Source organism: Venustampulla echinocandica (assembly GCF_003357145.1).
Source record: "Venustampulla echinocandica strain BP 5553 chromosome Unknown scaffold_0, whole genome shotgun sequence".
Lineage (NCBI taxonomy): Eukaryota > Fungi > Ascomycota > Leotiomycetes > Helotiales > Pleuroascaceae > Venustampulla > Venustampulla echinocandica.
Genome location: NW_022474205.1, coordinates 3,325,254 through 3,350,020, shown reverse-complemented (window position 1 = coordinate 3,350,020; position 24,767 = coordinate 3,325,254). Strand labels below are relative to the sequence as shown.

The 24,767-nt window shown below is 50.8% G+C and overlaps 8 protein-coding genes across 8 annotated transcripts; 3 read left to right on the top strand and 5 right to left on the bottom strand.

Moving 5' to 3' along the window:
• Positions 1–117: 117 nt before the first annotated feature.
• BP5553_01041 (Ferredoxin reductase-like, C-terminal NADP-linked) lies at positions 118–3,048 on the bottom strand (the record flags this gene model as incomplete). The annotated part of the gene is made up of 1 exon (XM_032009664.1): positions 118–3,048. One exon carries the CDS (start codon positions 3,046–3,048, stop codon positions 118–120), a length of 2,931 nt encoding a protein of 976 aa, XP_031873718.1.
• Positions 3,049–5,355: 2,307 nt separating this feature from the next.
• On the top strand, positions 5,356–6,405 carry BP5553_01040 (3' exoribonuclease family protein; the record flags this gene model as incomplete). Its single annotated transcript, XM_032009663.1, has 1 exon — positions 5,356–6,405. The coding sequence occupies one exon, from the start codon at positions 5,356–5,358 to the stop codon at positions 6,403–6,405; it is 1,050 nt and encodes a 349-aa protein (XP_031873717.1).
• Positions 6,406–7,301: 896 nt separating this feature from the next.
• Positions 7,302–9,472, bottom strand: BP5553_01039 (uncharacterized protein; the record flags this gene model as incomplete). Its single annotated transcript, XM_032009662.1, has 4 exons — positions 7,302–7,885; positions 7,935–8,489; positions 8,547–9,210; positions 9,416–9,472. The coding sequence occupies 4 exons, from the start codon at positions 9,470–9,472 to the stop codon at positions 7,302–7,304; spliced, it is 1,860 nt and encodes a 619-aa protein (XP_031873716.1).
• Positions 9,473–10,563: 1,091 nt separating this feature from the next.
• BP5553_01038 (uncharacterized protein) lies at positions 10,564–11,082 on the bottom strand (the record flags this gene model as incomplete). Its single annotated transcript, XM_032009661.1, has 1 exon — positions 10,564–11,082. The coding sequence occupies one exon, from the start codon at positions 11,080–11,082 to the stop codon at positions 10,564–10,566; it is 519 nt and encodes a 172-aa protein (XP_031873715.1).
• Positions 11,083–12,546: 1,464 nt separating this feature from the next.
• Positions 12,547–13,939, top strand: BP5553_01037 (SGNH hydrolase; the record flags this gene model as incomplete). Its single annotated transcript, XM_032009660.1, has 3 exons — positions 12,547–12,752; positions 12,803–13,514; positions 13,565–13,939. 3 exons carry the CDS (start codon positions 12,547–12,549, stop codon positions 13,937–13,939), a joined length of 1,293 nt encoding a protein of 430 aa, XP_031873714.1.
• Positions 13,940–18,177: 4,238 nt separating this feature from the next.
• On the bottom strand, positions 18,178–19,237 carry BP5553_01036 (C2H2 and C2HC zinc finger; the record flags this gene model as incomplete). The annotated part of the gene is made up of 3 exons (XM_032009659.1): positions 18,178–18,492; positions 18,541–18,980; positions 19,027–19,237. 3 exons carry the CDS (start codon positions 19,235–19,237, stop codon positions 18,178–18,180), a joined length of 966 nt encoding a protein of 321 aa, XP_031873713.1.
• A 1,407-nt stretch (positions 19,238–20,644) lies between these two features.
• BP5553_01035 (uncharacterized protein) lies at positions 20,645–21,890 on the bottom strand (the record flags this gene model as incomplete). The annotated part of the gene is made up of 4 exons (XM_032009658.1): positions 20,645–20,989; positions 21,148–21,193; positions 21,272–21,545; positions 21,593–21,890. The coding sequence occupies 4 exons, from the start codon at positions 21,888–21,890 to the stop codon at positions 20,645–20,647; spliced, it is 963 nt and encodes a 320-aa protein (XP_031873712.1).
• A 979-nt stretch (positions 21,891–22,869) lies between these two features.
• BP5553_01034 (uncharacterized protein) lies at positions 22,870–23,466 on the top strand (the record flags this gene model as incomplete). The annotated part of the gene is made up of 1 exon (XM_032009657.1): positions 22,870–23,466. One exon carries the CDS (start codon positions 22,870–22,872, stop codon positions 23,464–23,466), a length of 597 nt encoding a protein of 198 aa, XP_031873711.1.
• Positions 23,467–24,767: the final 1,301 nt, after the last annotated feature.

Genomic DNA, 24,767 nt, shown 5'->3' with positions numbered 1-24,767 from the left:
GTTACTATTGTATTGTATCATTAAAGTATAATAGGTATCAATTGGTATATCCCAGTCAATCATTAGTCCATAACCTGAACACCACACCCCGCCATACCATACAAAGCCCACTCCGTATTAGATAGCATAGTTCTCAGTATGCAAAAATACTTCATCCTTGCTATCGTCGCCCCAAATATCAGCTTGCAGCCTGGCAACTGTATTCGCAACATCAACGCGCATACTCGGTGGACCACACACAAAAACACAAGTGCGTCGGCCAAAAACCCCCTTCCCATCCGCACCACCAGTCGCCATCTCCTTGAGCATATATCCCAGATCAGGACGGCCGTATTCGGTAGACCAACCTTCTTTCTTCTTAGGCCCCACGAATGCGAAGCGCATGAGGTTCTTTTGGAACTCCGTGGGGGTGGAGGGAAATCCAAAGTCAAACGCGGCGGCACCAGCTGGTGCAGCGGCGGAGTTGGGAATTTGGATCTGGAGATCCACTGACTTTTGGCGTGTGTGTGCTGCTTCGGGAGGAGCTGGGTAGTTAGGTGTTACTGTGTTATGGGCGGCGATAGGAGGATTTGGCGGTGGTGGTGGGATATTTGATGCCGACTTTGAGTCATGGGATGGCCTCGTCGACTCTTCGAAGCTGGGTGGTTTGCCGTTATGGTCTTGTGATGGCCGCTTTAAGTCCTGCGACGCGGGCTTCGAGTCTGCAATATAACTCGCCGGGCGGTAGTCGGCCGACAGAGATTTGGAGTCATGTGAGATGTAACTTGCTGGCCTGTAGCCTTGAGGTGGTGGGCCTGGAGGAGGAGGTAGGTTTTGTGGGTTATAAGGGTTATTCGAATTTCGCGGAGACGGTTGGAAATTTTGTGGGTGATAAGGATTGTTCGAATTTCGGGGAGACGGTGGTGCAAAGTTGAAATGTGGCGCATCAGCCCGTGGTGGAGGTGGTGGGAAGTGGAACTCTCGGTGCTTAGATATCGAGCCTGATGGAGAGAGAAACTGCCGAGTTGCCTCATGTGAATCCGGCTCTGTATTTGCTGGGCCTTTACCTCGCCCCTCAAGCTTCCTGAGTGAGTTCTCCCTCATGACCTTCTTTGGTGGTGGAGGGAAATATGTTTGTGGTTGGGGTGGGATAACCTTTGGCTGTAAGTGTTTTGCCCGTGGCAATGATGTGATTGCGTCTTGGTTTTCAGCTCTCAGTTCCTCCTCCCTGTCTATATTACCTTGAGCCTCGTCGCGGATATAAGCTGAAGTCCGTTTGGAAGCGATTCCGGACACAAAACCATCCAACTTATCGTGCAGCATGTTGCTGATCGGCCGCGGCGCTCGATCACTCATACCCACTCTTGTTTGCCTCTTGGAGGCCGTCACATAGAATTGACAAGTCACTGTGTCCGGAGGAGCGAATTCTCTGCAAATTCGGAGTTCTTCCCTGAACCAATCCATGGCTTCCAATCTCTTCAAAGTCCAAACGACTTCGATCTTTTTTGTCACCGCTTTTCCATCTCTCATTCTCTTGATAAGGTTAAGTAACTGTGAAACAATCGCGGTGATACCGCTACCACCGGCGAACAGAACCACTGTATCGAAAGCAGCCAATTCTCGCTGCATCCCACCGTATGGCCCTTCAAGATACGCGCGGTAAGTTTTGAACGGTCCTTTCTCGATGGCCGTTTCAAGAACGCGACGGGTAAAGCCGCCGAATGGGCGGAAGACCAAAGTACAGTCTCTGTACTGATCACCATATTCAGATGGAAAATCTTCGCTGCATAGGGATGATATCGTGAATGGATGGCTTTCGAATATCGAAATTCCCGGCATTCTCAGGTAGACGTATTGGCCGGGCCTCCAGGTCATCTGAGTCGGAATCGTCACCTTGATAGCATTTTCTGCCATCAAAGTGATGGCGGCCTCATCACCAATCAACCAAGCGTTCCTCCACGGCTTCAGCCAATTCAATTTGAATATTCTGAGGAAATATGAGAGCACCCAAATGGCAACAGTGGCCCACAGGTAGTCCCAGGAGGTGAGGTAGTTGTGACAATGCCAGAAAAGAAGAGCCACGTAAGCCATCGCGACAGGAATATGTAGAGCCACGAATAACTCATATGCAATCGTTCTCAAAAATGGCAAGGAGCCTACACATAGCCATCCAAGTGGCACCAGGCAAGCGATTCCAGTTCCATAAACAGCCCCACTCCCCTCGGGGAAGAGCTTCTGAAAGACATCCATGCCGCCGTCATCCCAAACCGGCTGGATATAGAATGGCACTGTATGAACCAGGGCCAAGAAGAGGCATAGGTAGCCTCCCCATCGGTGGAAAACACCAAGACGCTCATGCCCAATTCCGGTTATCATGGCAATAAGGTTCGCCTTCATACTGGTTGCGATGATCCAAGGGGTCATGGCAACTGAGATCATTCCGGCCCTGATAGCTAATGGTGGGGATCCGAACTGTATACTCTGCCAGTAGAGAGGTTGCGGTAGAAAGCAGTATAGCGTGACGAAGGCAGTGGCAATGACAAGGATCGCGATGACTGCGAGAGACGGAAAGTTGAGAAGGACACGCTTCTTCCATTTAATCTCAGGAACCGGTCGATAAAAGATCCATCTGAATAACGCTAGCGTATCGTTGACGGGTCCGATAGATGACCAATGTGATTGACCGAAGGTTAGATTGATCGGCTTTTCGGGTTCTCGAGGAAATAGTTCTTCTGCAGTTTGGCCCGTTTGCAGATCGGTCATGGCATACTCCGGGTCATGGGAGTAAATATCTTGATAGTATTGCTCCACCTCATGCTTATGCATAGCTTGCCTGATCTTATCCGTCCAAAGGTGGTAAGCCCTCGTCACGGCGACGAGCACAACTAACACAATACAGAAGTATGTCCACCCCAAGGCATACTTGCCGGAAAGCCTCCAAGGGTCGACAGTGTTGGCTTCGACCAAACCTGGAGGGCTCGTCGGGGTAAGGGGGATATTGATCCGTTTGGAAAGCTCTGCTAAAGTTTGGGATCCAGCCCACCTCACAGACACGTCGCCAGATGCCATTTTTATGGGTCTCTCGAGGTACCGCTGGTGGAGATTCAGGGTCAGGAGAATTTAGACTCCAAAAAGTGGAAGGTGCAGGTATGCGACAGGACCTGTCACCTCACTGGGTATCGCTGGTACTAGAATAATCTGGAAGCATTCGAGCTGCAGCTTTAGTTCTCGAGAATGGTGACTTTAAAGCGCTTCTCTTCGGAGGGTCTAATGATACCCGTGCAACCAAATATATACCGGAGGGGTTTGAGATACATAAAACAAATGTCCACGCTGCAATGCCGAGAGGAATTCCAGACCCCTCTGTCAATAAACCACAATTCGATACCGAATGTTGACGATGGCGAAATAGGACGAAGGGAAAACAGGACGTCCACGGAAGAGCAAAGGGTTGCACGATGGATAAAATAATGGAGGGCGGGTGTCAGACCGTCATTATGTATATCATAGGCGATCGACCTGGTGTGGGGGAGGCGGGCTGTGGTTGTACGACGGGGGCTAGGACGACCCAAGTGCTGCAGGTGAAGCTCGTCCGTCACCTTATTACCCCAACCGCTGAAGCTATTGCCCGATAACCCAAGCGAAAACAGACGTATATGCCGAGCCGACAGATAATGAAAATAGCCAGTCACGGCCGATTTGGGCGCCGTAGGAAGTTCTTCGTAGTTAGAATGGTTCCCACGGATGTGGTTTGGGAGAAAGGCCCGGCGGTTGAGGGCAGGTCTATATTGGATTGGCCTTGAAAGTCGCAAGAGCTCACGGCCGCAAGTGGATGAGATGCCTGTCGTCTCGATAGCGCTACAATCAAGAGGGCCCCAAGGCTCGAATTGCCGTTCTCAGGGCTCGGGTACAGTATCTGAGTCTGACAGCAATATCCAAACCTCCCTCCTTTCGAGCTTTCCTCCCGCAGCAAGAGGCAGTTTATTTATTCTTAGGTCCTCGGCGGCCATGCAATGCAGTCAGACTGTACCGTTAAGTTCCGTAGCCAGATAAAATACCTACTGTAGGTGCTTCGTGCGGCCTCCACTATGTATATATTGCTGCCAAAGAAAGCTCTTTTCAGGTGGGAATAACCCCGTAATCCTGACTGCTGAGGTTGCCTTCGGATCCCGCGGGGCATGCGAGTGCCACGGCTCCGACTGACCAATATTGCTGGCGACATGCTGAACGAACGAATTAGAACTGTCGCGCGGACAGGACCTGGCTGGCAGCCTGTGATGTGGTATTAGTGGTGACTTTCACCGTGACGAGCAGTGGTCGCTGTAGCCAATGCGGCGTTGGGTGCAGGATGGGCGGTAAGACGGCGGTGGTGATTCGCAGAGCACCATTGCTTTAGCAGACTGGAATCTGTTGCCGCCGTTCCCCTGGCCGGGAGACATCAGCCATTCCCGCCATTGCCAGCCACAAGCACAAGCACAACCCTCCCCATTCATCGGAATTCGGGGGGGGGTTCGCCATCGCAAGAGAGACTACTGATATGGATCTTGATATTGATACTCCGTATTGCGCGAGGGGTCCAAAAACAGTAGATCTTGCCGCTGCGATCACGGATCCGTACGGAGTATTCCAATGGGCTCCAGGGACACACCACCCACGAGGTGATGTACCACTGGTGCAGGCGCTCTGCTGCGCGGTTGGTGATGGTGGGTTGCATTATTGATGCTGGACGAGCGCGGGATCAACGCCTCATCTCTTGGGTTGTGCACTGTAGCACTGCGGTATGGAATAATCCCATGGCCTCTGTCTCAACAACACACCTGTTGCATACGAAGTACTCCGTGGAGAAAGCCGGTATAGCTCAAGAACCTTGCGGTTTCCACTCAAAGCGGAAGAAAGATCGTAGGATAGGGTCTTTTTTTATAACTTATTCCCATGCACTGGCCGGGACCCGGGAGAGGGAGCAGCAAGGCAAGAAGTGCGTAACCAGATCGCAGGCTAAGCAGACATCTAAATGCAGGTACTAGCTCGCTCTTGCAGGGACGTTGGCTGATCGACAGCGGCCCGCACATAATATGTAGTAAAGGGGGCTATTCAAAACGAAAAGAGGTGTGCTGCCATGTGCCGGCTGCTGTATGAAGTAGAGGTGCGAGGAGGGCTCCAGCCTTGTTGTGTTTTGAGATGTCTAGATGGATGGATGGTCAGCCTCGCTGGTCCCGGCAGCAGCCGGATTTGGCCCCGTTGAGGTTAGCTAGCTAGCCTTCTCGACTTTTTCAAAGTTCATCGATCAAGGTTGGTCTGCCATATCAAATACAAGCAAGCACGCATAGCGCCCGACACAATTAAGTGATTAAGTTACAAGCCAAGAGGCCCTCCATCATGGCCTCTACCGCATCCCAACAAACTCTTTCTTTCCCCCGCGAAACTTTTGCGAAACTCTCTCCCCATCCATATCTCCTCGCACATCTCCATCCAGCCTCCTCGTCCGCGACTTCTCCCTCCCCCTCCACACGCGCAAACGGCAGAACACCAACCCAGTTCCGCGCGCCACACATCAACACCGGTTCTCTCACACACGCGGAAGGCAGCGCCGTGGTACGGATAGGCGATACGACGGTAGTATGCGGGATCCGCGGCGAAATCTTACTTGCGAGCAATGTTGCTGGATATCGGGTGGACCAGTCGGCGACGGCGCCCTCGTCGAGTCCTGGCTACAATGAGGCAAAAGAGCTAGATTTGCTGGTTCCCAATATCGAATTAGCGACTGGCTGCTCACCTGCTTTCTTGCCAGGCCAATCGCCCAGTGTATCGGCGCAGAGTCTGACCACGAGGATATACTCATTGTTACATTCCAGTGCGTTGGTGAACGGGGATGATTTGCGGATTTGGTATCAGCCGCCAGACCTTAGCGATCAGGATAAGATGGTAGAAGACGATGACGATGAAGCTCCAGAACCGGAGGTCAAGGCATTTTGGACGCTCTATATCGACATACTCTTCATTTCCCTGGACGGAAATCCCTTCGATGCTGCTTGGGCGGCTGTAGTGGCAGCGCTCAGGGATGTCCGCTTACCAAAAGCATATTGGGACCCCGATCGCGAGATGATACTGTGCGATGATTCGGTGGCGCAATCGAAGAAGCTACAGTTGACGGGACTGCCTATAGCGGTGACTGCCGTTGTGTTCAGGGCCAAGGAGTACACGCAGTCCAACGATAAGAGATACTGGATTCTGGTTGACCCCGACACGTTCGAGGAGGATTTATGTGACGAGTGTGTTACTGTTGTAGTGGACTGTGGAAATGGGAAGACGAGAATGTTGGGCATCTCGAAGGCTGGAGGGACTATCGTGGGAAAAGACGAAATAAAAGATATTGTGAGCCTGGCAGAGAGGCGGTTTGTTGAGATCAGGGATATACTACAACGGTGATCGCCACGTATATTGCTGTCCAGTGGACTTTCTCACAGAAACAATGATTGAGGGACAGTTGCCTGGTAATTGCTGGACTAGTGTACCAGCATGACTTGTGTCCTATCATGTCTACCGAGCTAGATATTCAAGATCTATGGCGCCGGTGATAGACCACAGATCTGTATTCTTAGCAAACAACATGTCATGACCATCGGGTGGATTGGCGGTGCATGCTCACCCCAGGTTTGGGTCAATCTACACTAGGGCAAAGACTAAAACGAATGAGGACCACAGCCGCAAAGGCTACATTCAACCAATGTTTCCAAAGTATGTGCGTATCGGTAATAAACTTATATAGCCAAAGAGTTAATATCATTTGCCTCACCAACCCAAGATCCCATAGAGTTATGCTGTACGTCCAAAAAAACGAGAATAGTTCTATGTAATTCAGATCATTCGAGAAGTTATGCAGCTTCTGAAATGATTCAGGGGTCAAAGTCAGAACCATTTGACTTTGAATGTCTTAGATGATGCCAGGCAATGGGAAATTAAGCACTGTTCATAACTGTCCTCGGCATGCTATCGGCTAGGAGGCGATCAAGTGATAAAAATTAATAGGGGAATTATCACCAGAATAATGGAAGAAGTTAAAGATCGCAGGGGGGCCATTTTCTTTGCTAAATAAAGAGGAAACTTGATTTCATCGTGCAGCAAATATAAAAATGGGGTATCAGCCATAACCATATTAGCGCCTGCAACACCATCCAGCTGCCATCTATCAATCCATCAGACCTCCGTTTCCGTCCAAAATAATCATTTCCATAACACCGGTGCTGCAATGTTACAACGCGGGTAATTTCGAACGCTGTCGCCACAATGCTACCATGTTGCAAAAGTAAACTCGACTAAAATACCTAGAAGAGCTGCTCAACAGTGTTGTGGGCATGGTACTCTTTGGTGGCCTCTCGAGTCTCTGCATCCTCAATAATATCATTTGCCTGGTTCGTCAACTTTTCAAGATCCTTCGTGAGTTCGGCCTGCATTGCCGCATAGTCTTGGCCATGGATATTACGCCAGCCACGATGCTTGATGCAGGACTTCATCGCCTTGAGACAGATATTGTTGAGTTCATCCGGAACTTCCCCAGAAGTTGGAACAGCTTGGCCTGGATAACAAATGGCGGCGCTGATGGACTTGGTCTCAGAGGTACGGGGGCCAAGCTTTCCAGTCTCGAAGGCTGACTTGCCCTCTGCGGTATTCATCCAGCGACCAAACTCATATTCATTGATGGCAAGGCGATTATCATAGCCACAAGGCGTCTTCTCTTCACATGCAGGGTGCTTGGCGGCTGCTTGGGCACGTTCATGGATCATCACAAGGAGCTTTTGCTGGTTCTTGAAATTTTCAATGCGTAGCTCGATGACCTTCTTCTTGATATCAATTGCCTTCAGGTCTTCAATCTCCTCGGGAGTGACATAGTCGAGTCCGATGGGGCGGTCTGGGCAGGTTAGAACTTGACCCAAAGGGGAATTCTGAGAATAACTCACTAGGATCGAAGCCTTCGGGAATTGGAAGTCTGGGCTTCTTGCCTAATGCCTGAATCGCGGCATTGGTAGGCGCTTCCACCAGAATGTCACGGATCTCATTAACGTTCAAAGTTCCTCCCATGGATGGGGCATTATCGTCGCGAGCTAATTGGTCTCCAACAAATTCAAAGAATGCGCGACGGTGTTCATCACTACAGTACTTGCTGGGTGGCTGGTCCGTAACACGAGCAGCCTTGCGGCATGGTGTAAAGCCAGCATAAGCTCCAACGGTATTATAACGGCACATTCGCTTCCACGATGTGAACAACTCCTCAGTCGTGCAAGTGGGGCAGATGTAGCGGTCAAGAAGCTCTTTGGCATCTTCAACGTCCATGTTGATGCAAGAGCAGTGGTACCACTCGTCGCAGCCTCCTTCGCAATTTACCATCATGCGATGGTCATCGGGGCCGCGGCAGACGCAGTACTCGCCGCCATCGTTGCTCTCGGAATCGGATGATCCAGCAGTGTTCGTGGACGAGGGTTGGTTTGACTGGCCGGGTTGGAACTTCATCTTGTCTATTGGGTCAAAACATTAGCTGAATAGCTAAAGCGGTACGCTGCATAGAGACGTACCGATGGTCTTAGGCTTTTTAGGCCTCCTGACTGGAGCAGCGGTACCCTTCTTCTTTGTAGCAGGCTTTTCGGGCTTGACCGAAGGTGCGGGGCTGCTCAATTTCGAAGCTGATGACGGAGCAGGTGTACCTTGTTTAGAAGATGGAGCTGCAGAAGGGGCCTTTCTTGCACGTCCTTCACTTTTGATCTGTTCGGAAATGCTTAGTGGTGTCATGCCACCAACTAACGTCGCATCGACGGCGACGGTGGAGGGTTCCATTCTTGCAGTTGTGGGCTGGGCTTTCTTGACGGGCTTCGTCTTCACGGCGGCTTTGGTAGTTGCACCAGAGCTGCCCAAGCCGCCAGTAGTTGTAGTATCAGACTTCATCTTCTTCGCTTCCATCATCTGGAGAGCAAGCTGATATGTTTCTCCTGACTGCCGAAACTTTCTAGATTGTTGAGCACTCTTGCCGTTCTTGTTGTAAAAACGAGAGTCCGCAGCAGTGTATGTTCTATTCCACTCTATATCATCTTCGCCAGGTGGGGTTGGAGCAGCTTCAGGATACTTGTATTTAAAACCTGGTGCATTGTTGGAGATCGGTTGGGAGGGTGCAGTTGGTACTGCCGTCACAGGAGAGTTTATCGGTAGCTGGGGGGCATTGGGCGTAGTGTCACCGACACCGGCCTAATCAACGACAAAGAAAGTTAGCAATTGATAATTCAGAACATTCACTAGTACTGAGGTGTTTGTGAAAGCAAGCAAATAAGGGGCTGTACAGGACTAATAGTAAAGTCAATTAACACTGCCCCGCCTAAGGGTCGCTGCCGCCGAGGTTGGGATCAAGAGAGCGAAACGCCCCTAACGAGACACAAGATACCCATCTCCTTACCTGGTTAGTAGTACTGGAATCGGCCGGTGCCGTAGGTGGGGGGTCATCAACATCCATATCTAAACGTGCCGTAGTCGTGTACTGTTGTTGAAGCCTGGCGATTTGGAGCGATGGGTGCGGTGGACGTGAGCTTGGAGATTTATTTACGAACGGGGATTATTATTTATCCGGCCCACCCATCGGAAGCGAGGATGCGGCCTGCAGGTTGCGGGTTGCTGCAGAAGCGGATCTCAGCCTTATCAAATGCTATCAGCCTTACAGAATACAGAGATGCACATATTCCAAGACAGCACTGGAGCCAGGAAAATAACTAAGAGCAATTGTGAAATCTAGTATCTTTAACTAGATTCCTGTTTCTCTCTGCCAACTTTGGGGTCACTTGTACGACTACTAAGGATGACTATATTATTTTGCAGAGTACAGCAAACCAGTACTAACCTTTCTTACGACTATGCTATTATGCCAACACTAAACTATTTTTCTATACTCCGTGCTATAACATTGTCTTAATGCGCCTATATTGTGCAGGTAATCAATCATTCAGTGACCCGACGAGGATGTAGTTGAGCATACCTCTTATTGTCTGGGATCTGCATAGTCTGTACACAATCTGTCATTTGATTTGATACCTTAAAGGCTTACTAGTACAGACCAAGAGTGTTGCGGCAGCAACAACTGTGCGTAGGGAACTAGCGAAATGCTTAATGCGATTTGCATACCTAGAAGCTTAGTCACTTATTCTAAGTATCCAAGAGTTAATAAACTGGGATCTCTTTTTGTTACTGGCTGGAGCAGCAGATATATAGACAAATAAAAGTACGCAAAGCTAAGCTAATTAAGGCACACAAAATACAAAGTCCCATCGATGATTTGTTCTGTTCTTCCAAGAAATCTTACAGGTCCACATTTCCACGCAATTCCAAACAGCTTTTGGGGTATTGAAGAACTAGAATGAAAGCACAAAGCAGAGTAAAAACGCCAAAAATCGTGAGCCGCGAGGCTATTCCATCTTCCAGCCGTGAGGCTTATTGTCTCTCCAATCCAAGTCGATGTTGGGTATCCCTTAACCCACACCAGTAATTTCCCTCGGTCGTGTGACCCACACCTTATATTCACTCAGCAAAGTTTGACCAATATCCGACCCCCTATTACCTCCTATGCCGTCTGCTGGAGCTTCCAGAGCTTTCCCCATGACGATGACGGTGCCGGCTGCTGGAGCCGCTATGCTCTATCTGCTGTTCCATCTGCTCCACCCTCTGCCTATAGCTCCTCACAATATCCCTAATGTGCCTTATACGATCAAAATCCACCTCTAGCTCGTCAATCTGCCTTAATATATCGTGGAAGCGAGCGATTTCGGCATCCGCTACTGCAATCGCATTTCCTGCTCTATCGTATTGCTGTTGAGCCACCATCTGCGACTGCTCCGAGAGATAGTCTAGCCGTGCTTGTATTTGTTGCATGAGGCGATCGAAATGGCGGCCAAGAGCCGCGAGGGAGGACCCATCGAGGAGGAGTAGGCCCTGGGAGGAAGCGCGCGACGCTGCTCGAGAGGACGAACCACCGGCAGTGGAGGCAGCCGCCTGCTGGTGATGGCGCAGCAAGGCTACCTCATCATTTGTCAGACCGAGTTGCGTATCAGGGACTGAATTGGCCGGCGATGCCATCGTTGTAATTGCGGTTGGGCGCGAATCTGACGGTGCGGGATCACGGTCAGGATTGGGGATATATGGGAAGGCGTCGACACCCTCACAGAGAGCTGTGAAGGTGCTGTAAACTTCATGGTAATTGAGAGGGGAGATGGATCATTGCAGGAGCTCCGCTTGATGGTGGTGATGTCGTTGGAGGAGAGTGAGAAAGGGTAGATCGGAGTGCCTGCGCCTGTGCCTGGGGGGAGGTGCCAGAGCACAATATAGTACCAGTACAGCGTCAGAGCAATTGCGGTCAACACTGGCCGATGTTGGGTGCCACAGCGGTGGTTTTTGCTAAAAGCAAAAACCAACGATGACTGATCAGCTGAGACCCGAGCGGTGCCGGTACCAGCGCCCTTCACGCTCCACGGTATTATATCAGACGTCTGATCGCCAGGATGGTTGGGAGCGCGCGCTTTAGGAAGGTCGAGCTTCTGTGTGAATGCTGTGAGCGCGAACAACGACGTGATTGTGAATCGATACACTGAGGCTCTGGGCGACAAATGTTGGCAGATCACTGGCTGATTAAACGCTGTCACGACTCTCCCTCTGGCCACCAGTGGACAGGATGTTTTGTTTGGGTTTGGGATGGAGGATCTTCGACATCGGTACAAGTATGGAACCCCCGGGGGTACAGACGAGGCCTGGCTATCAGAGCTAGTATGTGCTGCTGTTCTGTACATGTGCTTCTACACTGCTGTAAGTGGCTAGTTCCTGCACACCTCTGCGGTCTTAAGAGCCTCTATGCAAGTGCACATCCGATGGCCATCATCTCCGCTCTGCGACCGTCATAATCAGCTGGGGGTGCATTAAAACCCGGGGTTGCATAGGTACGGATTATCACTGAGCGAGTTGTTGCTGCTGCTTTTGCGGAGGGTATGCGTCCGCATGGAAAAACAAACCTTCCCTTGGTGTATTGCGTTGCTTTTTGCAGGTGATCGATCCATTTATCATACCTCTATCGGGGTCGCACAACACTGCTCGTACATTTCTTCACAATGTCAGCCGCTTTACTGGCGTGCAAACAGAAAATACCAGACAGCGTGGCGTTTGATTTAATAAGAGCATCGCCCGTACGTAGTCGTACGGGCTTGATTCAATCCTGCAACACAATCCACGGTGGTGGGGTCTAAGAGGCCCCTACTGTAGGTCGATCAGCCTCTTTCACCATCCAAGCCCGGATAATCAAACAGCGCTATCCATTCGTTGGCGTCTATACAACGCTCCAAGAACAGAGCGTCCTGCAGGAAACTCGATTATGAGGTGATAAGCCTGTTGGATCGGTATATCTCGCATTTTGGATCTGCACAGGAAGGGCCGCTATGCAGTATACCAGTAGATTGATGCAGAGACCGAGTATCTCCAATTTTCAGGTGTCCAAATTATTTAGTTTTGTGTTTATCGATCATCTGTACATACGTGTGTAACCAAGCGGCCACGATGCGTTTCACATCCATTTGCAGCTTGATTCTGACCTGTGTCTGTTGTGTTTCCGCAACCATTTTCCAGAACAGTCAAGAAAGAATCACGAATTACCCGAACACTGTTATCGATACTGTCGGGTATCAGTTTCAGAAGTATTCTCCGGATGCTCCTGAGTTATCATACAAAGGACGATGGGATTCGAAGCATCTCAGCTGGTGGTCGTGAGTATCGACTTCGTCAGCGGGTTACAGAAGTGGCTAATTTCTTCTAGGGCGCCTGGGCTGAAATTTGGGTTCACCGGAAAACAAGTTGCTATCACATTTGGACTCCTGACGACCGATAAAACTCTCATTGCATATCGCATTGATGGCCAAGATTGGCAGCTCACCAACGTTACCACTGGCGCGACACATTTACTTGTCAGTCCAAGTACGCCGGGCATCGACCTCACTGGCCCCATTAGTCCAAGTACTTTTGAGATGCGAGTTACGAATTGGGCATATGGAGTTCAAATTGATTCAGTTTATGTTACAAAAGGGGATAAGTTGATTGAGCTTCCGAACTTTGGAAGGTCAATTGAGATCATTGGAGATTCGCTTTCTTCTGGCTACAGTGCAACACTCGAAGGGGTGTCAAGCTATGCATATGGCCTAGCGGCGGGTCTCGGGGATACTGAGTATTCCATCACTGCTTACCCAGGTATATGCGCCTTTGACAAAGTGTGCTGGGGAAACCGGAGAGGCATGTTCTATCAATGGTGGTATACCTCAGACGTCAGCCCAAGAGCCAGTGAAATATACGGCGACAAACCAGAGCGGTGGAACTTCTCCAAGAATGCGGCGCCGGATATCGTGGTGGTAAACCTCGGCACAAATGATGCTAACGCGGCCAACAATGTGACTTCAGAGGGTTATGTTGCACAGTATACCATGCTCGTTCAGGGTGTCCATGCCGTCTGGCCAAAGGCTCAAATCATTCTCATTGTGGGTTGCATTTCCTAATACGTGTCATACCTAGCTGATCTTTTTACAAGTCTTTGTGGAATGGCTTTGATGCTGTCGGCAATACGTACGCACAAGGTAGCGCCTGGAAGTCCGAAATCTACTCAATCTACGAATATTTCAATTCTCCTTCATACCTCGAGAACCCCGTACTCTATGACCCAGTTAAGAACGTCACTTATAACGCCAATGAGCCAAGCTCTCCCTTTGTCCACTACTTCAACACTACAGGCATAATGCAGCACAATGATATCGGCCCAAAATGGCATCCCACAGATGTCGGAAACATCAAGCTTGCAAGCCATCTAATCCAATATATTAAGATGAAGTTTAACTGGATTCTGTATTCCACAGGCCCGGAGGTGTACCACCAGACGCTGTACTGGAATGATCAAGATACCTACTAATAGTCCAAGGCGATGCTGCTGCAGAATATGGGACCAGGGAGCCGATGCAATTTGCAATATAAAATCATTCAAATTTACAATTGCCAAATATCACATGGCACGGGCGAAATAAGCTCATCTTTATATTCGTGCCCGTAGCCCATAGAATCATTTATTAGCTTAGAGTATCCGAACAGGCTGAAAGGATGCGGGTTCAACTTCAGGTGAACCGCGCTTTCAGTTCTAAACACGGCCGCACACAAAACAAATCCTGTTGGATGCGTCTGTTGAGGCTATTGGCAGCCCCAGATAGGGGCTTCAAATGATAATATATAATCATATCTACTCCCCCCTACAACCTGCCTACAACCCGCCTACAATGATGTCACATCATACGTCCTCGTATCTCAACATCACTTCAAATTCATCTCTAGACTCCTGGTACCCCATCCATTATCCCCATAATACACTCCGCGACTGGCACATTACGTGTATTGATTGGCTCTAGATTGGCCGATATACAAAATTGCAATATGGGATTTGGTCGCGGTTATCGTTACTATATTATAGGACCTCCATAGTGCGCCTCTATCCAACCCATCCCCCTTCATAGAACCGCAGATCGCCAACTATCGCTATCCACCACCTTGCATGGCATCACATCGCAATACATCGCCTTGCAGCGCACTTCATTGGGCTCTTTCTCCCCTCACGGTTTAAAGCCCAGGCCCGACCTCACTCCCTTCATCCAGCCTGGATGCGAATAATGCACAATGTGATTGTGATATGAAAAAAAACCAGTTTGAACTTAGCGCCACCTACGGGTCCCTCAGGGTACGAAATACCGCTTGGGAACTCCGCTGGCCAAAACGCTCGAAGCGACGAGGCGCCTCGCCTGCAAGTTGCAACACGCCCCCGTTTCAGCCTTCAACCCAGCAACGAGTCTCCCCCCAACGTCACCGCATGATCCGCACCAGCATATCCAGGACGCTCCCGCGCCTATCAATGAGGTGGATGGGCGACGCTTGGATCGCTTTCTGCAGATTCGTGTTGCCCGAGCTGCTGCCCCTGATGATCATCACTCACTTCGCGCGCTGGGCTTCGACCTTCCCTTGGGAGTCGGGACGAGTTCGTGGATCCGGAACCTCGGCCCTGAGAGGTGGCTTTTCGTCCCAGGAAAAGACGAAATGAAGCTGCATGTGCATGTGCGGGAGATCGAGCGTTACGGCAGAGCCTCCAGGCCTCCAGCTTGTGTTCGGATGTGTTTGCTGCGGTTTCATGGCCATGTTTACACGACCATTCTCATTACCGTGGGCAGGATACGAGTAGCGCGTCAGCAGCTGCGTACTAGTGGGACGGATAGACCCTATTATTATTATTTGGGATTTCCAAGGAGATGGGGCAGCTAGATGAGCACGACCTTCCTTCTAGTCGGAGATCATTATCCGCTCTTACGCAGTACATGGGGTTAGTTCCCAAGACTATGAATCTCATTTTCTGGAAATTCCCCAGCAACAAGCGAAATCATCCAATGCAAGGACGCAAGCATGTCCCCTCCACCTAAGACATATATGATATATGTCCTTTCCCTATCCTCCTACAACATGAAATCGCCGCATCGTATCATATTTTACCACCTATCGAAAGTCGCCTCTAGTTGCTAGACCTAGGGCGGGTGACTCGTGGGAAGCTAAGGCCTGAAGCATGGCTTCCAAACTCCCACTCGGTACGCTCCCGAGCCGTGTGTAATTCAGGCGCCGGAATCCGGAACGCTATGCATATCGAGTCTACATGCAGTTTCGTGGCGGTTCTGTGGTGGTGTGGTGCGGTGTGTTTGTGTGCCGCTCTTGGGCATTGTAAAACACCGATCTCCCAAACATTTAGAGTACCTCAAACACGAAATGGTGACAGTTAGCGATTCATTGGTGGATCATTCGGGCACATTGGGGTATGTTGATGCGGATGGCATGGAGGATTATTGGGGCGGATGGGTAGGCTGCACAGAGTATAGTGGTTATTTTACTGAGCTGTGTTATATATTGAGGGAAGGATGTGGTTATGATGGTTCATGCACGCTGGCAAGTCTACTATCCCTTGCTTGAAGCCTCCTAATTCGTCTCCATTGTTGTGTTACATGAACCCCTCATACCGTCCCTGGCGTGTCATAAATTGAGGATCAGTACAGGTATACTCCGTATTTAAAAGGAGAAATACTAACGTCGGAATATTCTGAAAGGAGAGCTTGGAAGACCCGACTACGCCCCTTAGGGGGAAAGCAACTATTAAAACTCGCACGGTTGACGAACGCTAGCGACCCCCCTATTCCCTTCAGGGATACCCGACATCGCTTAGAGCAATACTACCGGTACCTAGTACCCTATATAACAACATCAATATACTCCGTAATAGCAACTGCTCCTATAAACCATGGTTGAAGGATCGGCGACATGCTGGTAACACATAATAAAAAGTTTATTTATCAACAACTCGTACCCAGGAATAATCATAATCATAATAATCACAAGATATAATGTCAGGTACGTGCGGGCCGCTGCTGCGATCGGCATACATCTATACATGTCCTGGGTATCTATAGCACTATAACATAAGAATTAACTGCCCTACCCGACCATTCCCTTGCATTGATTAACATGTCATTATACCGAATTGGGTGTATTCCGTCTGTGGAGGTAGGGCTGCATGAATCGTGGATGGAAACTCGCTCAGTTGTGATGATGAGCTTCATGCCCGTGTCTCTCACCGACTCTGTTCTCCCCAGTGACGCATGAGAACCGGGCGCCATCCTCAAGCGTTGGCTTTTGGGGCATAGGAAAAGGGGTTACGGGAACCCAAGGCGAGTTATGCGGCAGTAGGACGCCGTTCGGGTGAAGCAACGAACTCCATCAACCCGTTTTCCAAATCACCCACCGCAGCACACATCATCGGATCGAAGTACGTCGTTTCCGCAATTTACATCCCAGGCTCCCACGAGGTCTAGGACGAGGGAATATGGGATGCGGAAACGGGCACGTCCGACCTGATCTGATCGTTTGTGTCCCTCGGGCTCTCTCTCTTTAGCCGTTATCCCACGTCGGCGCCAGGACATGTTCGCCGTCTGGTCGGACGACACCCACATCGGTGATCTTGCTGACGAGGCGTTAATATCGAGCGCCGAGGCAGCAACATAGGGACCCGGGCCCCCAATATAGGAGCCCTTGGCGTGGGCTGGCTGCTGTCCGCGGGGCTAATTTGCACCGAATTGGCCGAAGGGGTGGAGGGGCCGTCGGTGATGTGTCCCAGGGGGTTATATCACTGTCACGAGGGCCGGGTCTGGTTAATATGCCGGATCGAGATCGAGATTGGAGCGTGAACGCCAACGTTGTGTTGGGCCATCTATTTTCCTGCCACCTATATGCAGCATTGCAGCATTGCAGCGCCCGGTCCCACGACGTCCTGTCCTCGAAGCCTCCAAGTAGCGGACGCAGAGTGGCATTTTGGACGCCGGCAAAGTGCGCCCGGGGGGGTTTGAACCATTTGCCTGGGTGGTGGAAAGGTTCATTGGTACTGTCTTGTGAGTTGTGCCGGATGACGAGACCTAGGAAATAAAAATAGATGGAATGTGAGAGGGCAGGAGAAGAGGCTGCTTAGGAGGCTGTTGTGAAGACGCCACTCGATTCGCACAACAAGCCTTTCGATCTTTGCACATGGTCATTGACTTGATGAAGCTCTGAGTGACATTGGATGCCGGATTAATTTTTACATTGATACTTCGTACTTCGCACAGTAGTCCCGTCTGTTTGCTGGCTCGCCAAGCCAAAATCGGATGCTGTGCCGAATCTTCCTACTCATCCATAATGCACCGAGCGGTGCACAAGCCTCATGCCCGCGCCTCCATCGCGCTGTGGCCTCCCACTGAGGAGAATCTTGCGATTCTAGCCTTTGTATCGTCCGAAGTCTGCTCTGCCTACTCCGTTCTCTTCCCCAGTCCATATTCTTCGAGGGACAAAATAGCCCATAACGCCGCTGTAAATGCCACCCGCCATTTGTATGTATTATCCACAACGCCTCTCCATGATATAACGACAGAAAACATGCTTAATAGCAGGACATAAATAGCGAATGGGTATCAGTGACCAACTGCCAACCGACCAGCAAGAGCAAAATAACATAAAGAAAACATTGCACTTTTATACATTAAAGCGTCGCTAATATTCAATCCCCACTGCACTTCTCCATTTTGTGATTATGTTTTGACTGTGTCACGCCATAGTCTCACCCTCGAAACTATGGCAGCCTCGTTCGTGTCTCTTCATGTTGCTCCGGACGCTGAACGCCTTTCCGCATCCCTGATGCGGACATTTGAACGGCTTTTCTCCCGTATGTGAGTGCGAGTGAATCCGTAGACTCGACGGCCGTGAAAACGCTTTGTTGCAAGTTTGGCAGATATAGCGATCTTGAGATTGGGGGAACGAGGCCACCGAGGAGGGAGAAATGTAGTGGTGATGTTGCCATGGGTTGGCTCCCGAGGATGGTGTTAATGTCACAGAAACCGGCATTAATGATGGGGGAAATTGCTGTTGCTGGTTAGCTAAACCTATCAATCTAGAGCACGGGGTTCATACTTGAGGAAGAGGTCTTTGGTAGTAGAGCCCAGAAATTTGCGACTGTGGTGGTGCTGATTGCATCGGACCCGCATAGTAAGGTTGTTGAGTAGGTGACATGTTATACTGAGAACCATTGAATGTTGGCTGAGTATATGCTATCGATGCCGCTGGCATTGACACTCTTCGTTGAGGCATAGTTGGGATGTGTTGACGATGGGGATGTGATTCAACGTTGTGGATCGCTGATATAGTCGAAGGAGTAAAGTAATAGCTAGGCGCAGAAGCCACAGAGTATCCAGAGGTAGATCCAGCAGACGGTGACTGACGCCCGTCGAAAGCAGACTCGGATTGCATTGGTGGAGTAGGCGGGAGAGCACCACGAGTGCTCATAGCAGGCGAAGGGCCATAGGTTTGATGCCCTGAGCCTGGTCGACATTCGCTCTTTGTTGATTGTGCTGCTATCAAAGTGAGTACATGAGTTCAGCATGAAAAGAGTTTACCTACATTGTTGCTGCGATGTCTGTTGTGGAGATTGCTCTTGGGGACTTGATCCATCGGCCAGGCCTAAAAGGCTTGATATAGATGGCAATGAACATTTTGATGTTTCGTCTACTGGTGGAGATGGAGGAGGTTGTGGTGCTGTAACGCAGTTGTAGAGAGGATGCTGTGAGAGTTGATGGGCGCCATAAGGGCCTGTTACCAACGAAGCGGACATGATTTGATGAGGTGAGGTTTGATGGATCTGGAACTCTTGCTCTGCTTGATGTCTACCAGCGTGCACCAGACTGGAAAGGTTCATCGCCTGGATTTGGCGTCCACAGCGATAGTGAGCAGCGTCGAATGGGATGCTCGTATTGAATGGTGAATAATGGTTCTGCTCTCAAGGTTGGAAGGTGGAGGTAGCTGGTCGAAGGTGTTTAGATTAGAGTATTAAGCTTGAAGTCGTCCGTATGTTTCCAAAGTCTCATGTATCTGACCCCCGGTGTTGTTGGATACGCCTGCGAATGCAAGGCTTCAAGAGGTGCGTGAGGGATTGATGATATTTATCAGATCTCCCGAGCTCAGTGGGTGAGCGATCTAGTGCAAATCCACCACACAGATCCTGGTGGGTACGAAGTAACAGTGTCTTTGTAAATTGGGGTGGGTCAGTCTTGGGACTGTGACTTTAGATGCCCCAAGCCAGGTGAAATAATAATACACGATGGCCAGGTTTATCGGGCTAGCTTAATACTAATTGGCCCTCCGCCGAGCTGTCCCGGTACTGTGTACTGGGTCTTGTTGTTCTTCCAGGTGGTAAGGAAGATTTCAGGGATGTTGATGCCTGCGATGAACCGTTGGAAAGTGTCCGCTGCTAGTGGAGGGCCAAAGATAATGATATCGGTTCGGCTAGGGTGGGAATGCTTGTTCAATGCAGAGGCGCTTCGGAGCATAACCCGTTCAAGGCGTGAATATTCTCAGATGGTGCAGGGCTACCTTGCGTGTCACACCCTCGAGATGTTTGGACAAGGATCTGAACCTCCAGCAGCTAACAACAAGGGGCGCACATGAGACGAGGTGAGGGCAATGGAGGAAATGGCGCTGATGCGGATGCGGCGGTGGTCAAGGCAGGATCTGCCTGCGTCATATTCTAGTGTGCTTGGTCCCAGCCGGCAAATAATGCTGCAATATCTTCTCGTTCGTAACGGTTCAATGCCCTGCCTGCATATCTGTCAATCGTTGTTGTAAAGCGGGCTTTTCCTTGGATGCGACGCAGATCGAAAGCTGTTCGTGTGGGGACAATGCCGTTTCCACAGCTGTTTTACAGTGGACAATGGCTGGCTCCGGCCCCCACTCAACCGGGAATAAAATAGGAACAATGTCTCGCGGCTGGCGGTCTGTTCGCGTTCAATGTATCAGATGGTAATTGTACGTAGTAGCACGGGCAGGACTGAGGATCCAGGAGAAGCTGAGGACATGAGAGCGCCACCTGGGGGTATATGTGGGAATTTAAGATGGTATTCTGGAAGGGCGGCAAGTCAATCGATGATTCGACTCCGGCTCCAGAGATCGCCGGATGGGCGTCTGTAAGGTTGCTCGCTTGCACGGGCAAAGGTCCGTGATAACCCAAGTTTGGGGCGATAAGTCACAGGGTTGCTGGAGTAGTTTGCAAATGCAAAATATCGTCAGGAGGCTTGCTTGGCTGGGCCGCCGGCCGAACGTGGATTGGGATACGCAGGTTGTAGGTTGCAGCACCACCGAGAGGTGGGACGGCAGCAGAAACGCACTTGGGAGTGTTCGAGTACATGCGAAGGCGCTGATGGAGGCCGAAATCCAAGGCTTCGCAGTTGGCACGCAAGGGTCGCTGCGTCGTATCACTCCAACGTTCGAGCTTCTTGGTCGGAGGAGCGCCATCAGCGCCGTCACGACCATCCGTTTTGACGGGCAAGTTGAACCGCGGGGGCTTTTCAGGTGCTGTAGATCCTGGCCTCTAAGAGAGGTGGTTAGTTAAGGGCGCTATTAGACAATTGCCTAATGCCTAACGCTTCCCACAAAGGCACTTGTGGGCACTGCTAGAGAGTCCAGCCAGTGCTCCTACCCACGCTTTTTGACAGATTGCTTTTGTCAACGACGCTCAACGGGCCGCACTGGCAGAAGAGCCATGCCATGCCTGCTTCCATGCTGCCACGCCGCCCTGCGACCGTTGTTTCGGTGCCGGCCCAGGCATGCGGGAAGTGCGTCGAGGAGATTATTTCGAGCAAAATAACCTTACGGAGTATGACTGTGACGCTTCCGTATGCGGAGGAATGGCGAGACTGGAACTCCTCGATCATATCCTCTTGTGAGCATCTCTTGGAGAGGATCTCTCGTGGAGTGGTTGGCTAACGCGGGAATGTGTGCTTCATCCTTTGTACTTGGTGCTTGGTACTTGGCAGTTGTGTTCGCGGCCTTTGGACCAGGACTGCCCCATGACGCCCCTTTGCGCCGTTTCGAGGTGGTACGTTGTCTCGCATCCGTATCCAAGAGCAAACTTTCGAGTATTCCTCCTCGAGGCAAGTGTTAGTACTCTGTATATACTTTATAGTATAAGAACTCTTGAGTAGGTCCCGCCGCGGCTCCCGGGGAAGCGTTGCAAACAAGTCTCTGACTCTCTTGTCTTTCTGCTCGACGCCCTCGTCCAATGTAATGTCCAATCCTTCGTAATACTCCGTAACAATAATGTCCATGTTTAACGCCCAATCAAGCGGGGCGCCCTTGTCAAGGCCAGCCTGCCGTTCTCTCCGCCTTTGTCGTAAAACGTCTCCATGCGACGAAGGCCTAAAAGCGCCACGCTGATCCTTGGTCCTCGGGTACTGCAGATCAGTCTTCGACAGGTGCAACGGGGGAAACATGGCTTGCTGCGTCCGCGATGACTGGTAGCCACTCAAAGACCGTCTTCAAGCTGATCTGAAGCCCTCGAGGCCCAGCCGCGAGAACGCCACGAGGCCGGCATGCTTTCAGTTCATGTCCCTGGCGAGCACTTCGTCCGAAGCGTCTTTTGGCTTCGACTTTGTGAGAAAAGGGCAAGCAGAGCGAGGGAATGCCCTCAGGTACGAGGACAGACAGGATCGCTCGGGGCCTCGCTCTTCGGCCCTCCTAGGTGTCTAGGGCCCCAGGTGCCCCATCCAAGCCTCCAAGGTGCAAGAGAGTACACCCCACGGTCTGATCCGATCGCGAGAGGTTGAAACGCGGCGTTCAGAAATATGGAACGGTGATCGGCCATGCGGAAATGCGTTACGCCCAAGCGCTCCGCCGCCGCCAATCCAACAATGGCTTGGTGTTTTGTCCCAGTCTCCGTCGCCGTCCCAGGCTCGCAGCGTGGCGTCGTTCTTCATCGCTAGGTACTTACTAGTGTTGAGAGGTCATAATAATGAACGGCTGCACTGACGGAGCAGACCATGGTAGTATGGAGCTAGAGCAGGCACGTAGGTAGTAGTAACGGCAGTAGTACGTAGGTAATGGCAGTAGTATCGGCAAGTGGGAGTTGGAACTCAGGAGTAGCACCGTACAGAGAGCAAGTAGCCAAGCAGTAGGCACCTGTACCCAAGATACCTGCCTACGTACCTTACCTCAGGTGCCTTAGCACAACCGTCTATTCATCATACATTCACATCAGCGATAGCCCAACATCGCCATGCGCTCGTGGATGGTGGCAAGGTAATTCCTTCTCTCCTGATCATTACTGTTCTTGCGAGTTAAGAATTATAACAGCCACCGCCACCGCAACCGCCTAACATGTAGGCCTGGAAGCGCGCATTGCGCATTGCACAGAGGTACACCACACACCACGTACTCGTACTACTGTACCAGTACACGCTCCACCACCACACAATGCATCCTGCAAAGCACGCCGAAAGCGTCCCGGATGCGGCGTCGTCAGACCCCCAAGGGCCCAAGGCCGCCGGTACAAGACACGGAGGAGAAACACCCTCGCGCGGTGCAAAGCCTGTGAGCGCCCTGAGGCGGATCAGCATTAGTGCTGGTGGTGGCAGTGGCCTCATGGGGATATCGGAGATGATTTCTCGGCTGGGAATATCTTCTGCTGGGAGTGTCACCCTCTTCCCTCACCCACCTGCATGTCTCCGGGCCTTCTGTCAGTCAACGACTCTGCGAACTTATGACTACTGTACGTACGAGGACTGCGACGATAGCGTGGCCGGGCGTGCGGACGAAATAGTGTCCCGCGTCCCTGTTGTTCACCTGAGGTCCTCCCGCACAGATACTCCGGAGTTCTTCGTCCTCTGGTACGCTATTTCGTATCCTCCGAACAATCCAGATTCCTGTCTCGAGGCCTTGACCCCCGGCGGCAAGGGTGCTGGAAATCTCTCTCAGATCTGTAGATCATCCGCCAAGGATGTTTGCCCCCATCGGTACCCAGGTGAGGGTACGCTTTCGGATCATCTCAGGGCTGTCGATAATCCTATCTAATAAGTTAATGGCCCGAGGATGGTCGACCACTTCATACCAACGATTAGCTAGCCTAGGATTGCGAATTTGATTGGTTTCTGTGTGCATTCTACCTCGTCGACCAGTCAAATATCCGCCGTCCCTGGGCAACGGGCTGGCATATGGGAAGTTGCGCTGCCCCCATCACATCGCTCCCTAACGTTTCCCGTGCCGATTTACGATTGCCTTCTACAACCCCTATCTCGGGATATGTATTACACGTGTAGGTATAGGTATAGGTTCGTTCTGGGTCGAGTATCACATCTTTGGCAAGTTGGACCTTCAAAGATTGCGGCCGTAGGAAGCTCCCATAATGGCCCAGTGGAAAAACACAAAGCACAGAACCGAGCTTCGTTGTGCCAACAATGCGGGCACCCGAAGCGGAGTTATTGCCCGCAAACCCAGGACTGCACGGAGCCTTTCCTGAACACTGAGCACTGGGTTGACATGTGTTGTTTCTCCTATCAGTGGCTTTGTTGCATCGGGGGCTGTATGCCTTCCTTCCAGTCCATCCAAGACCCGACCGTTCTTGGGACAACACTACAAGTGGCCGCTAAATAAAAGCAGCTTCTGCGCGATGCACGATGTAAAGCGTACGTTCTATGTTGGGTCTGCACTATACAACACGCGCTGAGCACGCGAGCGGAGATTGCTCACTTTCCAGCTACACGACCCGTTCAGGCCAAGCTTAGACAGAATGGGTATTATTTGCATATATTGGAGGATGATGTTTGCTGGGGTTCAACGCGGCGAAGAGGCAGCGAGGCAATCACCAGCAGGGGCAGCTGATCATCTCGAAAATCCTGCTTACGGAGCACAGGAGTCAAATAATAAGGTTACGACACGCGACTTCGTACTGCAGATCTGCTATCCGGCCCGCTTGCCAGTTTAACAATGTCCCTGCCAATGAGATATTTCCAAAGAGCGGTCGAAATTCATCAAAGAATCCAGATAATTGGTCGAGGTATTTAATACTTGGGTGACGCACGCTGTTCGAGGAGTCCGGTGGACCACGAGGGTCCAGCATGTGTCGGCATACAGAGGAGAGGCTGGAGCATTAGCTCCAATAAGCCATCGTCAACTACACACGCTGCCAGAAGAATTAATTGCCCATCTTCAGACGTCCACATTCAAGATCCTTAAACGGATCAGACAACAAAATAGGCGATTTTCTGGAAGACAGAGAATAAACGAATCGGAGCAAACTTCTATACTTCGACATGGAACTGCCTCACGGCGCATGCTTTATTAATTAACCCCACGGCGCATTCTCGACGCCTCGT